This window comes from Perognathus longimembris, chromosome 8 (genome assembly GCF_023159225.1).
Source record: "Perognathus longimembris pacificus isolate PPM17 chromosome 8, ASM2315922v1, whole genome shotgun sequence".
In the NCBI taxonomy this organism is placed as follows: Eukaryota; Metazoa; Chordata; class Mammalia; order Rodentia; family Heteromyidae; genus Perognathus; species Perognathus longimembris.
Window position 1 is genome coordinate 63,095,558 of NC_063168.1, and position 19,041 is coordinate 63,114,598.

Genomic DNA, 19,041 nt, shown 5'->3' on the forward strand with positions numbered 1-19,041 from the left:
AAGAATAGAAAAGAAGCAAGTACCATAAAAACATAAAATGACAAAAGATACACCACCTTTCAATATGAACATTGTGTGTTAATGGTTTTACTCTCCAATCAAAAGATCCCAGTGGCTCATACCTATAATCCTAGCTACTCAGGAGGCTGAGCTAAGGATTAAGGTTTGAAGCCAGCTTAGTCAGGAAAGTCCTTGAGACCCTCATCTCCTACTAACCACAAAAATTGGGGTGTGGCTTAGCGGTAGAGTGCTTGTCTAGCATGCATGAAGCCCTGGGTTTGATTCCTCAGTACCACATAAACAGAAAAGCCAGAAGGGGGCGCTGTGGTTCAAGTGGTAGAGTGTAGCCTTGAGCAAGAAGCCAGGGACAGTGCTCAGAACCTGAGTCCAAGCCCCAGGACTGGTTTTTTTTTTTTTTTAAAAAAGCCATAAATGGAGTTGTGGCTCAAGTAGTAGAGTGCTGGGCTTGAGCAAAAGAAGCTAACAGACAGCACCCTGGAACTGAATTCAAGCCCAAGAACTGGTGCGCGCACATGCACGTGCGTGCATGCACACACACACACAAACACAAAAGATTTCCAACTAAAATTAGTCAGAAGAGATGAAAAAGGTCACTTTATATTCATAAAGGGAGCAGTCCATGAAGAACGCACTCAGGTTCATTAAACAAATACTTTTGGACTTACAAGCACTGAGAGAACCCAACGCAATTATAGTGGGAGACTTAAATACCCCATAATCACCAGTAGATAGGTCATTACAACAACAAAAATCCCCTCAGAACTAAGTGATACCATAGAACAAATGAGTTTGATAGCTACAGAGTATTTGATCTAGCAAGTGCATAATATACATTCTCAGAAGTCCATAGAACTTTCTTCAAAATAGATTATATTTTAGGACCAAAAGCAAGTCTTAGCAAATTCAAGAAGATTGAAATATTTCCCTTTACTCTATGAGACCACAATAGATACTTGTATACCCATGTTTATTGAAGCACTGTTCACAATAGCTAAAGGTAAAATAACCAAAAAATGATCAAAAACTGATGAATAAATGGAATGGAACTACACAGTAAGATAAGTGCAGGGGGCTGGGGATATGGCCTAGTGGCAAGAGTGCCTGCCTCGGATACACGAGGCCCTAGGTTCGATTCCCCAGCACCACATATACAGAAAACCGCCAGAAGCGGTGCTGTGGCTCAAGCGGCAGAGTGCTAGCCTTGAGCGAGAAGAAGCCAGGGACGGTGCTCAGGCCCTGAGTCCAAGGCCCAAGACTGGCAAAAAAAAAAAAAAAAAAAAAAAAAAAAGATAAGTGCAGAGGAAAGTGAAAAAGAAAACATGGAAGATGAATCATTTCAAAATACAGTGCACCTATGTATGAAGATTGCATAAGGGTGTGTGTGTGTGTGTGTGTGTGTGTGTGTGTTTGTGAATGTGCTGGTGCCAGGGCTTGACATTGTCCCTGAGCTTTTTTGTTTAAAGCGAGTTCTCTACTATTTGAACTATGGCTTCACTTCCAGCTTTTTGGTGGTTATTTGGAAATATGATTCTCATGGACTTTCCTGCCTAGGCTGGCTTTGAACTGTGATCCTCAGATCTCAGCTTCCTGAGTAGCTAGGATTACAGGCTTGGCCCAGCAGCAGCCAGCCACATAAAGCTGTTGATCAACAAACAGGAGTTATATTGATGGGGAAAGAGAAAGCAATAGAGTTATTCTGAAAGAAATATGACATATACATGACTCAAATACCATGGTGAAATCCCCTTGGTACAATTTTTTTTTGAATAATGATATTCTTTATTTGGTGTGAGGATAGTGAAGAGAAGAACTGAGGTAAAGCCACAGATACATCTGCAGAAGGGTTGCTAATATCAGGCCTCTGGACAGGACGGCCAGCTCACAGATGCCACGAATCCTTGTTGCCAATCACAAAAATGTCATGACTGTTTCCTTCTTCCCAATTTGCCAGAGATCCACTGGGTGAAAGCGGATAACTATGCGGTCCTGGTTCAGGCCCAGCTCCTTGGTGAGGAACTCAAAGAAACAGGCGTTGTGGCCGCGGTTCTCCTCAGCTGCGCCTACCACACCGACGGAGGTCTCGGTCAGCTGGACACAAGGCTCTGTGGATCCACCCAGCATCATGGTCATGCCAGGGCTAACTGTAATGATCACGCGATCGTCAGGTTTGTTCAGGATGGCGGCGGTGGTCGCGCAGAGCCGCTTCTCCAGCCCTGCGGGCACGCGGTTGGCGGGCAAGTTCGTGTCCAGCTCAATGAACGGCATGTCTAAGGGAGAGGCACCGCCGCCGGGAAAGGGCGCGCGGGGCCCGACGCCGGAAGCCCGGGGTTCCTCCCCTTGGTACAATTAATACATGCTTAAAAATGAATGACAGGAAAGTAAAGCAGGCTCTGCTGAGGAAGGAGGTACTAATGGGAAAGGTAATAGCTAACCAAGAGGGTGAATGAGGATGAACATGACCAAAGTAGTTTATGTGCCTTTATGAAGACAGAGCAGTGAAACCTGTAGAAATTGTTTTAAGAAGGGGGAATGGGATTAGAAAGAGTAATAGAGGAGGAAGTAAGGTTTATCCAAATACATGTGTGAAAATGTCACAATAAAACCTTCTTTGTACAACTAAGATACGCTAATAAAAAAAAGAGAGAGAGAAAGAAAAGCTGCATCTAGAGTTCCAATTAGTTTGAGGATGTGATGAGTTGTAGTAGCCCTAAGTTTCAAAGATGTCAGGTGATGATGAAGTTGTAAAAAGCCTAAGAGAGATAAATAGGCCTTCTCAAACACTGTTAGTAAACAAATTAACACAAGTTTTTATAGAATAATTTAGCTATATGTCAAAAGGATTAAAACATGCGTATACATTGATCTTTCAATATTTCAGCTAACAAGTTATTATAAAGAAATCATAAGTATGTCTTCTAACAAATTATTTGGAATTACAAAATTGATCAACAACAGGAAAGTAAGTTATATGTCCATATTGAAGAATACTATTGTCATTAAAAATTGCTCTGTGAGTTTTTAACTCCTTGCACAGGAAAAAAGAAACCTCACTCTCTCTTTTTCTATTTCTTTCTACTTTAAACCTGGTATACTAAAATAAATGCTTTCTACATGTTTCAAAAAAATTACTCCATAAATTATCAGTATTATTGACATTTTCACTATACAGGCTGAGCAAAAAAGGTAAGCTACAAAACTATTATGATGATGCTATTTTTGAGAACACACACATATGTGTATGCATATAAAATTTTCTGAAATAATATAAATATCAAAATAATATTCAAAAGTTCCTTTAATCAAAATGTGGAACATTATTCTCATTTTTACTTATATATACTTTGTAATTTTTCTTTAACATTATATTTGAATAAATTTTTAAAAATCTCAGATTGGTGCTTATATGCTTTTTTTTTTTTTTTGACAGTCCTGGGCTTGGACTCAGGGTCTGAGCACTGTCCCTGGCTTCTTTTTGCTCAAGGCTAGCACTCTGCCACTTGAGCCACAGCACCACTTCTGGCCTTTTCTATATATGTGGTATTGGGGAATTGAACCCAGGGCTTCATGTATACGAGGCAAGCACTCTTGCCACTAGGCCATATTCCCAGCCCACTTATATGCTTTTGATTAATTATATAAAGAGACTATAATTATAGAATGGACTTTAATATTAAATCAGCTTCAAGTGAGGCCAGACGTTTACGTAGCACATGCTGCAAAATGGGGATAGAGATGAATTGGACACATTCTTTGTCTTCCAGTAGTCTAAATGCTATCTATGTTCCTGGTGACATTTCTTGGCTCATGGATTTTCCTGTCTCCAAAACTCCATTTATCAATTTGAAATAACTTCTTTCTTTTTTTTTTTAGATAATTTCTTATATTAACCAAACTCAGAGAAGCTGATGAACAAACTAAGAGAATGATATAATTTACATTATAAAATTATCATACGCCAGAATAGTATTTCAAGCATGACCAATATTTTCCCTTGTGAGGTAACCTACAGAGGCCAAATTATGACTAGAATATTGCTTTTTTAGCCTAGATCAAACCAGTGACAGGTAGTAACTTAACAGTGTAATGGAAACTAGCTAAACTAGAGATGTAGCATCTTTTCAATAACCTTAGCCTTGCTGTTGGAGTCATAAGTCTGAGATATTTTTGTCTCAGGACTATGCGTGGACAGTAAGATACAAAAACAAAAAACAAGGCTGGGAATACGGCCTAGTGGTAGAGTGCTTGCTTCATATACATGAAGCCCTGGGTTTGATTCCTCACTACCACATATATAAAAAAAAAGCCAGAAGTGGCACTGTGGCTCAAGTGGTAGATTGCTAGCCTTGAACAAAAAGAAGCCAGGGACAGTGCCCAGGCCCTGAGTTCAAGCCCCAGGACTGGCAAAAAAAAATCAAAAACAAAAAACATACACACAAAAACATCCCCCAAAGCCAAATTCAGATTCTTCTACTATATTCTCACACAAAAACAGTTCTATGGTCCTACACGTACATACATCAAGCAGTTAATTTTGTAACATATCTATCCAGGGTACACCACCTACGTATCCTCTATGATTCTTATACTCTGCACCCGGAAATAATGTCATATTCCATAGGTCAAGGGCTCCATTTCACAGGAACACACGTGACTTCAGATGCCAATCACAAGTCTGAGTCTCTGGAACTTCTCTCCAACGATGGGTTCTCATAACCCCATCCATGGGTTCAATTAATTTGCTAGTGTGTCTCACAAAGAACTCAGAGAAACACTTTATTTACATCTATCCACTTATTACTCAGGACATAATAAGGAGTACAATAAGCAGCCAAATAGAAGAGACACATAGGTTTAAGCTATGTGGGCAGGAGCACAGAAGTTCCATTTTTCTCTAGGCACTCCACCCTCCGGGAAACTCCTGAACTCAGTTCTTTTAAAGTTTTCTTATTTGTGGCTTATTTGTGGTCTAGTGGCAAGAGTGCTTGCCCTGTATACATGAAGCCCTGGGTTCAATTCCCCAGCACCACATATACAGAAAACAGCTAGAAATGGCCCTGTGGCTCAAGTGGCAGAGTGCTAGCTTTGAGCAAAAAGAAGCCAGGGACAGTGCTCAGGCCCTGAGTCTAAGTCCCAGGACTGGCAAAAAAAAAAAAAAAAAGTTTTCTTATTTGTTTTTGTGGTACTGAGGACTGAACTCAGGGCCTTGATCTTGCTAGGCAAGTGTTCTACCACTTGAGCCACACCTCCAGCTCCTTTTTTGTCTTGGTTGTTTTCATGGTAGGGTCCTACTTTATTCTTGGGCCAGCTTTCTACTATACAAGGCCTTCTAAAAGAGATTCTATTTTCCTTAATCAGGGTCATATTTAGGTAAATTTCATGTTCAAATATGTTACTGAGCCTCTGCCACAAAGTAGAAGATATTGAGCACAGCTCTCCTGTTAGAAGTAACCACAAAGTAGTAGGTGTAGGTTCTTCCATTGGTACCTAATCTACCCAGATTTTTTTTTACAAGTGGAACCAAAGCCTACACAATCACTCAACATCCCAAGTTCTGAAGAACATAGTGTACCCATACAGATTAGCTAAAAGGCAAATTAAGCTATTCTTAAGTATGTCTTAGTCTTCAAAGGAACATTGTGCCTTGAGCACACATACCAGAATGTGTGTATGCATACATAAGTATTTGGACTTAATTCAATATTTGAGCATCCAAATAAATCAATATTGAAATAATCATCATGCAAAATTATAGAACAAAAACCAAATCACAGCACTTACTATACTTCATTTTCTTTAAAGGTCTAGTGTATTTCATAAATAGGTGCTTTAAGTGTTTAAATCCTCTAGCCTCTCAATCCAACCTTAGTAACATTAATTCTAAAGTGTGTTTTCTACTTTTAACATTAAAGCCACTTGATGCTTGTGTTCAGTAAGCAATTACATTTATGTATTCTAAATTTCAATGTGTCACTGTCACAGGATACATTCCTGACTCTTTCTATGAAGCCACAAAAAGCTCTTCACATTTCACTTCCAACAGATACCAAAATAGTTCTTAAAGTTAATTATACTTACGGGTTTTATGCCAAACATCTAATGCCTAACCATTAATTACTATTTTCCAAGAATTGAAAGTACAGTATAGCTGTTAAGTACATGTTAAAACTTGGTTCCTGCCCCAAGGCTTACCACATAAATTACAAGACAAGATCAATTTAGATTACACATTGCATTAAATTAAAAGCAAGACTAAACTTGAAAGGCACAGAGTTCAAGGACCTTTCTTTAAGTCCCTAAGAAGTTATTACCAATATTCATCATAGGTTGTTGGTTTGAAGGCTGGGTTTTGTATTTTTGTTTTAATCTTTTAACATTGCCACTACTCCTAAATGTAATTAGAGAATGCCATATAGTTGAGCTATCCTACTTCTGGGTATATATCCAAATGAGATGAAATCAGCATACAAAAGAGGTACCTGCATGCTATGTTTATTGTGGCACCATTCACAATAGCTAAGATGTGGTACCTATCAACAAGTAAGTGGATAAAGAAAATATGGCAGGGCTGGGAATGTGGTTTAGTGGTAGGGTGCTTGCCTAGCATGTATAAAGCCCTTGGTTTGATTCCTCAATACCATATAAACAGAAAAAGCCAGAAGTGGCACTGTGGCTCATGTGGTAGATTGCTAGCCTTGAGCAAAAGAACCTCAGGGACAGTGCCCAGGCTCTGAGTTCAAGCCCCTGGACTGGCAAAAAAGAAAATATGGTATATGTATGCAATAGAGAATTTTTTAGCCAAAAAGAACAAAATCCTAGCCAGATACAGTGGCTCACATCTATAATCACAATGACTTGAGAGGCTGAGAATGGGAAAACAAAAAGTTTGTTAGACTCCATCTCAACTAAAGCTCGGGTGTGGTAGCATTCACTTATCTCAACAATAGAGAAGCATACATAGAAAGATGGAAGTCTAGTAGGATGGCTCAAGTAGTAGAGTGCTTGACTAGCAAGCGTGAGGTCCCAAGTTCAATCTCAAGTACAACACCAAAAAAGAATACTGTCAGTTTCAGCAAAACGAATGGTACTAAAGGCTATCATATAACACAAAGTAACCAGACAAGAATCATGTTTTCTCTCACTGGTAGAGACTTTTAAAAAGTTAGTCTAGAAGAGTTACTTCTAGGAACTGGAAATGGTGCGGGTGACTGCAGTGGAAGAGTAATAAAAGGGTGGATGATGAGAGACACAGGGTAAAAAAAGACAAACAACTACAAAAGCAATACTTGCAAAACTGTTTGGTGTAAGTGAACTGAACACCTCAGGGGGGGAAAGGGAAAGGGGGAAGAGGGAGGGGGGTATGAGGGACAAGGTAAGACACAGTACAAGAAAAGTATCCAATGCCTAACGTATGAAACTGTAACCTCTCTGTACATCAATGTGTTTGATAATAAAAATTTGAAAAAAAAAAGGGTGGATGAATATGATCAATGAATACAGTAAACATGTATAGAAATATCATAGTCAGGGCTGGGGATATAGCCTAGTGGCAAGAGTGCCTGCCTCGGATACACGAGGCCCTAGGTTCGATTCCCCAGCACCACATATACAGAAAACGGCCAGAAGCGGCGCTGTGGCTCAAGTGGCAGAGTGCTAGCCTTGAGCGGGAAGAAGCCAGGGACAGTGCTCAGGCCCTGAGTCCAAGGCCCAGGACTGGCCAAAAAAAAAAAAAAAATCATAGTCAATTAACTTGCAGAATTAATATATATATGATAATAGAAAGAGAAGAGAATACTGAAGTTGTACTATAATTCCAGTTACTCCTCTCTTGTTCCAATTATTAAAGTCAATGGTAACATACAACCATTGGATACCACAGATTTTTCCCATTTTTATAAAGCCATCTTTATAATATTCTCAAAGGTAATTGTATACTCTAAGGAATGTTTTAAAATAGATTTTTTTGTAAGCAGTTTTAAATTCACATGTAAAGGCTGATTATCAACATTGTATTAATTTATATCAACATATAGCAATTCATATGAATTGATAACTGCTCCTGTTACCAATGTACCAGTGGGGTACCTTTACCACAATTGATGTACTTGCATTGATATGTTATTACTCAAACTTCATAATCCTGCTTTAATCAGGGCTTACTCTTGGGGTTGTGCTTTCTTGCAGGTTGGTACAAATTTATAGTGATACACATCATTATTATAGCAGCATAATATACTACTGCCCTAAAAAATCCTATAGGCCCATGACTTATCCCTTCATCTCTACATAAATATAAAATGAAACACAAGGGCAAAGAGTTGCTTGGACAGTGTTCATTTTTATTGTTTTTTTTTTCCATTCCTGTTCTTGGCAACACTAGCACACACCTGTAAATTCATATATAATTAACTACCTTTTTAGGTTTGCTTGTTTAAGTCCCAGGAAATGATCCTTGTATTGCCAACCAAGCATCTTAACTATTACAAATACCTGGTCATTCCGATATGGAATGGAGAATTTCATGTTTCCTTATAAAAGACTTAAGAAAAGCACTTGCCAAAATTACCAAGTGAGAGGTGGAGTAAATTGTTTTTGAAACACCTGTAAAAAAAAAAATCTCACCATAGTGAGCTTTTGCCTAGAGGAAGCTTTGCTAAGTAGATTTCACTGCAGAAGCTGTTCTCTTCAAGACTCTGAGATATGTATCTTTGCCCAGTACAACTTTATTTGAAATATATCAAAAGTCTTAGAAATGCTGAACATAAAATTTCAAATAGAGTTTTTTTTCCAGTATATTTTAGAGTTCTACTACATGGGTTTTTTTGTTTTGTTTTCAGGCCATGAGCTCATGGGTGCTGTTACGTGACGTTTGGTATAAGGAAAATCCACTGTACTTCTCTCAGGATATAACTACCAGCTTATGTTTAAGCAGGTTAGACAAAATAGTTACAGGTGACATCTACAATAGCATTTATAGTTTAGAAAACAAAGAAGACACAAAAATATTGGGAAAGAGCCACTGGATTACTATGATCAGGTAGGAAAATGTTAGAAGCCTCTTCAAGGTTTCAGAGATTAATCCTGCTGAAATGTAGATGGCTTTATTTTCTGTCATGATATTTTTTCAACACCTAATGACACTTATTGAACACCTAACTGGGCCAGACTTTTTACTATCTTTTTAACTATCATATCTTCTTCACTAAGCATAGTGTTGGCATATATAAGGCATACAAAAGGATATTTATATTAGAAACCGATTGTTGAAAGACAACCCACATTTCTTGATAAGTATGAAATAATCTGTTCAATGAGAAATTGAGTAAAAGTTGATTTCCCAACAACCCTTTATTGAATACATTATGTAAAGAATGAACTGATAAAATAAAAATACCATAATACATCAATGAATAGTGCCTTAATCTGTCTGGGGATGTCATAAACTGGGTAGCTTATATAGAAAATTATTTCTCACTGTTCTAGAAGTCCAAGATCAGGATACTAGCAGATCTGGTGTTTGGTGAGGCTCCACCTTTCAGAAAGTTGTGCCTTTTAGCTGTGACTTCATGCAGTAAAAGGGAGAAGGTAGCACTCCGAGATCTGTTTCATAAGGACACAGTCGCACTAGTGATTAGGTGATTTAATCAATTCTCAAAGACCTTCCCTCCTAAGGTTACTATCCAGGGCAGAAGTGGGAATGTCAGGCCCATGGGTCCTATGTGGACCTTGAAATCACTTGCTCTGGCCCTGCCAAGGCAACCACAGGCAAAACTTGACATTAAATGAATCTAGGAGCATTTTTCATGGCCACATGAAAATCAATACCACTGAATGGCTTGTGGCAGGAAAAAATGTTCTCCCTGAAGGGGATTAGAATTGTCAATGTACAAATTTTGAGGGAATTAAACATTCAGATCATAGCAGAGAAAAAGTATGAATAGTTTATGGAAGAGTAAGATGCATTAATAAAATGTAATTTTATTATTTAGTGAAAGCAATAAAATGCTCATGATCAGTAATGAAAAAAGAAAAGCAATATTGATAACTTGTTTTGTCTAATTAAAAAATTTAAATGTAATCCTATAGTCCTAGCTTCTCTGGAGGCTGAGATCTGAGAGTTGTGGTTCAAAGCCAGCAGGGCAGAAAAGTCAATGAGACTCTTTTATTTTTTTTTTTGCCAGTCCTGGGCCTTGGACTCAGGGCCTGAGCACTGTCCCTGGCTTCTTTTTGCTCAAGTCTAGCACTCTGCCACTTGAGCCACAGTGCCTCTTCTGGCCGTTTTCTATATATGTAGTGCTGAGGAATCGAACCCAGGGCTTCATGTATACAAGGCAAGCACTCTTGCCACTAGGCCATATTCCCAACCCCATGAGAATCTTATCTCCAACAAACCACTTAGAAACCCAAAGTGGTGCTGTGGTTCAAGTGGTAGAGCACTAGCCTTGAGCTGAAGAGTTCAGGGACAGCATCCAGGCCCAGAGTTCAAGCCCCACAACTGACAAAAAAAAAAAATTTAAATGTATATAACATAGAGCTTTGATGAGGGTGGAGTAGAACTGGTATATATTTCTATACTGCTGGCAGATTAAATTAGCATATTTTATGGAACCTATTAATAACTATTTTCATGCAATAAAGTTCTGAAAGTTAATCCTAAGTATGGATATCAAAAGAATCTGTGGCTTTCTGTCACTGAAGCAAGTATGTCATAGCAGGAGCATGGGGCAGAGAAGAACATTCATTTTATGGCAGTTGGGAAGCAGAGAAAAATGTCAGGAGACTGGGGCCCCAGTATCCCATTCAAGCACAACCCCAACGACCTAACTTCCTTCCAGATAAAAATAATCATCTGGGGCTGGGGATATGGCCTAGTGGCAAGAGTGCCTGCCTCATATATATGAGGCCCTGGGTTCGATTCCCCAGCACCACATAAACAGAAAATGGCCAGAAGTGGCGCTGTGGCTCAAGTGGCAGAGTGCTAGCCTTGAGCAAAAAGAAGCCAGGGACAGTGCTCAGGCCCAGAGTCCAAGCCCCAGGACTGGCCAAAATAATAATAATAATAATCATCATCATCATCTGTTGATTTCTAAGGTTAAATTTAACTTGTAAGTAGTCTATGTTTGTTTTTCCTGCCCTTCTACATGGTTATACTGAATTACATTGTTGTTTATTTTGTTGATACTGGGGTTTGAACTTCCTAGGCAGGTACTCTACCTCTTGAGTCAAGACTCCAGCTCTTAGAAGTGGAGCTGTGGTTAAAAGTGGTAGAGCACTAGCTGAGCATGAGTTCAAGGGCAGTGCCCAGATCCTGAGTTCAAGCTCCAAGGCCAATCCCCTACACACACACACACACACACACACACACACACACACACACACACACACACGGAAAAAAAATCAAGCCTATAGCCCTTTTGTTTGAGTTATTTTTCAACTAGGGTCTCACATTTTGTTGTGATGGCCTTAGGCCATGATCTTCGTATCTACTGCTTACTGTTTAGATATAACCACAGGTATATGCCCCTTCATCTGGTTTAAAATTAGCTGGGATAAGGTCTCAGGATCTCCTTGTCTGTGTATCCCCGAATTAAGCATTTCTAAACTATAGATACTAGAACAAAAGGTATATTCATTGGGCAAATACAACACAAAAAGAAAAGAATGAAATAGTAAATGACACCAAACATCCAAATCCAAGTCTACACCTGAGCCGCAGAGAACCTTTTTTTTTTTTGGCTGGTCCTGGGCCTTAAACTCTGGGCCTGGGTGCTGTCCCTAAGTTCCACCTGCTTAAGGCTAGCCCTCTACCACTTGAGCTACAGCACCACTTCATGCTTTCTCTGTAATTAATTGTAGATAATAGTCTCACAGACTTTCCTGCCTGGGCTGGTTTCAAATCATGACCCTCAGATCCCAGCCTCTTTAGCAGCTAGGATTATAGGTATGGGTCACTGGTGCCAGGCGGCAGAAAATTTGATTGGGCCAACCCATTCTAGGGTGAGCACTAGTATGGGGGCTTGAACTCAGAGCTTGGGTGTTTTCCTGTAGCTTTTTTGTCAAGGCTGCCATTCTACTTCTTGAGCCACTGCTTCAGTCCCAGCCTTTTGGTGGTTAATTGGAGATAAGAGTCTTATGGACTTTCTTGCCTGGGATGGCTTGGAACTGTGATCCTCAGATCTCATGTTCCTGAGTAGATAGAATTACAGGTGTGAGCCACTACTAGTTCCTGGCTTCACCTTATTTATTTATTTTTGCCAGTCTTAGAGCTTGAACTTGGCGCCTAGGCATTGTCCCTGAGCTTCTTTTGCTCAAGGCTATCACTCTACCACTTGAGCCACAATGCCACTTCTGGCTTCTCCTGTTTATGTGGTACTGAGGAATTGAACCCAAGGCTTCATGCATGCTAGGCAAGCACCCTACCGCTAAGCTACATTCCCAGCCCCCTCACCATTTTTTTTTTTTTAATAAGGGAAGTCAGGAGAGCAGTTTCAAGTGAATCACTTAAACAATCAAAATGGGGCCTTACACTTACTTGCCTGTGGATTATCCTGCTACAATGTTCTATGGCCCTTGGCACCTGAGCAAGTACTATTCTGTCTATCTGCAGGAGTATCCTTTCTTCTTTCTTTCCTTCCTTCCTTTGCCCTCCCTTCCCTCCTTTTCCTCAGTCCCTTCCTTCCTTTCCTCTCTTCTCTCCCTGCCTGTCTTTCTTCCTTCCTGTCCTTCTATTTTTCTGCTTCTTCCTATCCTACCTTCACCTTCCTTTTTATTTGCTTACCTTCCTTTTTACTCTTCCTTTTACTCCCTTACCTCCCTCTTTCTCTCTCCTTCCTTCCTTAGTCCCTCCTTTCCTTCTTTCCTTCTTTTCAGACAGTGTCTCACTATATAGCCTATGCTGGTCTTGAATTTGTTACATATCCCAGACTAGCTTTGAATTAATGATCCTCCTACCTCAGTCTGCTGATGCTGGGATAACAGGCATGTACCACCATTCCTTCCAAGAAGAGTTATCTTTTTTAAAAAAATTGTTTATTGTCAATATGGTGTACAGAGCAGTTACCTTAACATTCATTGGCTCAAGACATCCCTACACAGGGAGGAAAAAAGGGCACTACTAGAAATAATTTTTTTGACTGGTCAGACTCAGCTAAGCAACACAAAATGACCTGATCCACTGCATATTTTAAAGTAAAACATTGTTACTACAAGATCATGGCTTGTTTCTTTGTGTAATGGGAAAAAGAAAACTATAACTGGGCATGGGAAAATTCTCCAAACAAAAGGCTGAAGCCTGATTTTTACCTCTCCTTTTTCATACCAAGAAATTAAATGTTCACACACAGAACTTTGCTTCCTAATGAAGATTAAATGACATTTTATTTAAAAATTAAGGAGATATATCTCAGAGGTAGAACACTTGTTTAGCATCATTAAGGCCTTGGGTTCCATTATAACATCATACATACACTCTCTCTCACACACACACGTATACTCTTTCCAGTGCAAAATGGTATATTATTATTAAGATTATTGCAAGGGAACTAGTATCACTATCTGAAGACAGTAACAATGTAATAAACAGCTGGGCACTTATGCCAGACTGGAATCATGTCTGATTACTGAATGCAGACTGGAGTTCCTTTCACTGGACTAGACCTGCCAGAGCAGAAGCCCCTGGTGCTTCAGGCATGAATAAGCATGTCCTGCCCAGGTACCCCAGACTGGTCTTTGGTTCCACCTTGCAGTGCTGGCTCAGGGCCAACTCTGGGCTAACTTCCCCCTTCAGCTTACCAGGCACTAACTTTCTGGGCATTAACTTTTCAATACCATCAGAATTCAAGTCAACGTCTCATTAGGTACAACATAAGTGGCCCAAAGATGGGAATACTCTCTTCCTTTCATGCTAGGGTTGGGAATTTCCCTTCCCTTCTTCTTCCTCCTAAGTCATTCCTCTTTCAATTTCTCTGCTTCTTTTCTGCCCCAGGCTCGAGAATAGGATTTATGAAATCAAGAAACTAAGGACTATAAGTCCAAGGACCAACTTTGTCCTATTGATCATTCCTATGAATGAAGAACATAGAACACGGGAGGCTCTTAATAACTGGTTATTACTAAGAACAAATATCCAATTAGTGAACTGACAAATGTATGTCAGATGAAGGCTTAGGCCTTCATCTTCCTAACCCTAAGCCCCTTACCCTGACCTACTTTTCATCATGCATAAGGCCCAGATGATCCAATACTAGAACAGCTTTATCCTGGGTCCTCAACTTGAGTTTAGTTCATTATTTACAGAAGGTCACAGCACAGCTATCCCTTTGAAGTTTGAAAGGGAAAAGAAACCAAAACAGGAACAAATTTCACTTTTTACCTACTTCTTAGAAAGAATAGAATGTGGCAGTATGAAAGTATTTATGTGAGTCTGTGTGTGTGTGTGTGTGTGTGTGTGTGTGTGTGTGTGTAGTAGTAGTAGTAGTAGTATGAAGAGACTGTCCCCCCCCCCCCATATTAGGCTAGAAAGCACAGTGATTGTAGAGGAAGACTAGCTCTGACTAAAGACAAAAGGCGTAAGAAGCACCATTTCAAGAGGAGTATCTACCCATCACTCACCACTCTCATCTTGATATGTCCTGTGGGTCCAAGAGAGTAGGCTAGGTTTTCTGGTGTTCCATGGTGGAATAATGCTATACCATTGGAGCTAATCTAATAGAAATCTCAAACAATATCAAACAGTTAAATATACATGCAGTTGGAATGCCAGAAGTAGACAAAGGCTGACAATAGGGCAGAAAAAATATTGGAAGAAGGGAGTATGGCCTAGTGGCAAGAGTGCTTGCCTCGAATTCATGAAGCCCTGGGTTTGATTCCCCAGCACCACATAGATAGAAAATGGCCAGAAGTGGCACTGTGGCTCAAGTGGCAGAGTGCTAGCCTTGAGCAAAAGGAAGCCAGGGACAGTGCTCAGGCCCTGAGTCCAAGGCCCAGGACTGGCAAAAAAAAAAATATATATATATATATATATATATATATATGAAGAAATAATGACTGATATTTCTTTTTTTAAATTTCTGTCTTTATTTGATGGAAGACAGAAATTTGCAGCTATGAGATTCACCAAACAGAACAAAGACAAAAAAACTGAAGGACATCCTAGTAAAATTATTAAAATCCAAAAATAAAGAATAAATCTTGAAAGCAGCAAGAACAAAGTGACATATTACATCTCAGAGAACAATGATCTATCTAATCAATAGCCAACTTCTCAATAGAAATCGTAAGGCCACAAGATAATGGAAAAGAAGCCAGTGGCTTATGCCTATACTCCTAGCTACTCAGAACGCTGAGACGTGGGGACCAATATTCAAAACCAGCTCAGGCAGAAAAGTCTGAGAGACTATTATCTCCAACTAACCAGCAAAAGCTGAAAGTACAGGTGTAGCTCAAGTGGTAAAGAACCAGCTCGAACAAAAAACTAAGCAAAAGCTGAATGTACAGGTGTAGCTCAAGTGGTAAAGCACCAACTTGAACAAAAAAACTAAGAAAGAGTGCCCTGCCCTTAGAGCAGCCCTAATACTGACACACTGACACACACACACACACACACACACACACACACACACACACACACACTAAAAGGAAAAAAAAGCAGAATCTGATAACTTAGAATTCTGTAGCTAGTGGAAATACTATTTAACTGTATTTTTGCTAAAACAAAAATGTAAGAGTATGTGGCCAATGGATCTGTACTGTAAGTTGATACGTTAAAGGTTGTTCCTCCTCCTCCTCCTCCTCCTCCTCTTCCTCCTTCAGTCATGGGGCTTGAACTCAGGGCCTGGGTGCTGTCCCTTGAGCTCTTTTGCTGAAGACCAGTGCCCTACCACTTTGAGCAACAATGCCACTTCCAGTTTTTGAGTGGTTAGTTGAAGAATCTCACAGGGACTTTTCTGCACAGGCTGGCTTTGAACTGTGATTATCAGATCTCAGCCTCCTGAGTAGCTAGGATTACAGGTTGTGAGCCCCTGGTGCCTGGGATTAAATGATCTTTCTTAAGTTAAACACAATTATTAAATGGAAACTCTGGTCCTCAAGAAATAATGAAGAACAATCTTCCCCACCCTCCACCCCACCCCCACCAAAAAAAGAGACAAATATCTGGATATACTGAGGTTTTCTGTATCCCCTATCCTCTTAATCTCCAAATAAGTTGTTTAAAACTGAAGTATTACATAAAACATGAATTCCAAGTTTTCTTAGGCTTCCTACTGGATAACATTTACTTCATGGATTGTTGGAACAACTGCCCCTTTTCACTATACTAGCCTGCTACCCATTGTAGGTTTATTTTGAGGGTCAATTGGTAGGAATGTGTTAAACGATGGATCTCAAAAGTAATCAAAGATGGGGGGGTTGATAGAAAATGAGATATATATGGTTGAGGAGTAGCATTAATGCATGGTAGGAAAACAGGTTTAGGGTAAATGTTCCCACAATAGAATATTTCCAGAAATAGGGCTAATAAACTATCTTAGATTGTGGCAGACCTGGGTAGGGGAAAGAGAAACGTAACATACACAGTCCCTCCCTGACTCTTTCAAACTTCTTGCTACCCTAGTTATTCATCTATAGGACCGACAACAATGTCTCCATGTATGATAAGACTTAGCTACTGGAATTTCATCTCTAGCTGGTACTAGTGGTGAACAAGAGGTAGTAGGACTTGAGACACAGTAAGGAGGGAATGTCCAGTATGCTTTCCAAGGCCTGCCCATGACAAGAGGAAGTCAATAGACTATGATGGGTAGATGCATCATCAAAGTGAATCATGAATGTTTCAGACATTAAAGATCATGAAGGTTCTGGGTGGAGAGGACTGACTGTTCCAGGTGCTGAAATTCTTAGTAAACACTGAGTACCCTGGAATTTGGTAAAAGATAGGGATAAGGAGAGAGGAAGGGTCTAGTTGATATTGAATGCCTCCAGAGAAGAACTTTTGCCTGTGAGAGGAAAACAATGATTTAGAAGCAACTTCTCAGGTCTGTGTTTCCTTCCTGCATTCTGTCCTTCTTTTCTTTAGAGTTACTGTAATTTGAACTCAGGGCTTTGCCCTTATGAAGCACTTGAGCCTACCACTTGAGTCACACCTCCAGCCTTTCTGCTTCAGCATATTTCTCAGATAGTGTCTTCTGCTTTTGCTCAAGGCCAACCTCAGACAGCACTCTACCTCCTACATAGATGGAATTAGAGGCACGTACCACCGCACTGACCCTCTGGTCTTTATCTTGTTTAATACAACTACTTTAGACAGGCTTGCCCAGAAACCTGAGAATCCTTTCCTCCCTTATTACTTTTTTTTTTTTTTGGCCAGTCCTGGGGCTTAGACTCAGGGCCTGAGCACTGTCCCTGGCTTCTTTTTGCTCAAGGCTAGTACTCTGCCACTTGAGCCACAGCGCCACTTCTGGCCATTTTCTGCATATGTGGTGCTGGGGAATTGAACCCAGGGCCTCATGTATACGAGACAAGCACTCTTGCCACTAGGCCATATCCCCAGCCTCCCTTATGACTTATACCACAAAATTCTTAGGATTGTACATGTTCATCTCTTAATTACAAATTTATGTGAAAGAGAATGGAGTGTTGAAGTTCTTATATTTTTGGGCTGTGACTGGCAGAGTAAGATAAACAAACCTGCCTCAGAGTACTGAAGGAATGAGGCACTGGTAGCTCATACCTGTAAATCCAAGCTGCTTGGGAGGCTACAGAAAAGTCCACAAGATGAGACTATCTGTCCAAAATAATAAGCAAACAGTAGGACTGGAGCCATGACTCAAATAATAGAAATGAGCAAACTGTAGAGTGATTGCTGGCCTTGAGTTCAAAACTTGATAGAAGAAAAAAAGTACTGAATGAGATCAGGGGATATAGTTGTTTTAGTGCTTGGTATACTTACTACAGGCATGTGTATAGGGTATCAATTCTTATGACAGTTGTTGGCTGCTTTAGTTCACCTTAGAGACATTTTTAAATGTTATTTTTTATTTCTTTTATTCTTTAGATAACATTTCTTTTTACAAATTCTTTCGTTCTGCCAAGTATTTGACATCTTCTTCAGAGATAAAGAGGACTCAAGAACCTCAAAACACAAATGACATTGATCAATAATGGGAGGGAAATGGAGATTGGCTATGTACTAATGAGGAGTAAAAATAGATTTCACTTTAAAGGCCAACTCTGGAGTTCTATGCTAAGAATGATTCTGAGGCTTACTCTTAAATATGGACTTGGAAAAAGAGTACTGCAATTAATTGGTGAAGTCTGCAAGGGGAATGAGATCATGTGCTCAAGAATTCTATCCCTAGCTGAGTGGGTCTGATGGGAATACATGAAGCCCTGGGTTCGATTCCCCAGCACCACATATATAGAAAATGGCCAGAAGTGGCACTGTGGCTCAAGTGGCAGAGTGCTAGCCTTGAGCAACAGGAAGCTAGGGACAGTGCTCAGGCCCTGAGTTCAAGGCCCAAGACTGGCAAAAAAAAAAGAATTGCCTACTGACTAGTGCCTAGCTAGTCAGAGACCTAGACTGATACCAAGAAGTCAGGAGCCTCTGTATCACTGAAGCTTGTCTGTCAGGTCTTGGTCAAGTCCTAATCAAAGAGTTAGGAAAAACATCTGAGTGTGAGAGCTGGTAAAGCCTGTTTATCACCAATGATGTTTACAAAATTCCTCAAAGAGTTAGATGGAGACATGGCAGTCATCCTTTTCAAATCAGCCTTCAAGTCTGTCCCAGCAAGTAAGAAAAGTAAGGAAGACACAGGATCGTTTGATCTACACAGAGTTCTGTTCCAATGGAAGTCAAATGGATGAGTTCTGCATTTCAGATCAGCCCCCACGATGCTTCAAAAATCCAACAGAAATAGGGCTTAGATTCCCATTTGGGGGAACCATTGATTCCTTAATGACTCTAATTAAAAGAAAATCTTTTCAGGTGACTGGGAATGTGGCTTAGTGGCAGACTGCTTACCTAGC

At 40.0% G+C, this 19,041-nt stretch overlaps 1 protein-coding gene across 1 annotated transcript; it reads right to left on the minus strand.

The window, feature by feature from the left end:
• Positions 1 to 1,782: 1,782 nt before the first annotated feature.
• Positions 1,783 to 2,342, minus strand: LOC125356933 (D-dopachrome decarboxylase-like). Its single transcript, XM_048353617.1, has one exon. It carries the CDS (start codon positions 2,284 to 2,286, stop codon positions 1,930 to 1,932), a length of 357 nt encoding a protein of 118 aa, XP_048209574.1. The 5' UTR covers positions 2,287 to 2,342; the 3' UTR covers positions 1,783 to 1,929.
• Between the last annotated feature and the right edge of the window lie 16,699 nt (positions 2,343 to 19,041).

What these genes read in the sequence shown, in the direction of transcription:
- LOC125356933 (XM_048353617.1), bottom strand. Translation starts at nt 2,286, where the DNA reads ATGCCGTTCATTGAGCTGGACACGAACTTGCCCGCCAACCGCGTGCCC.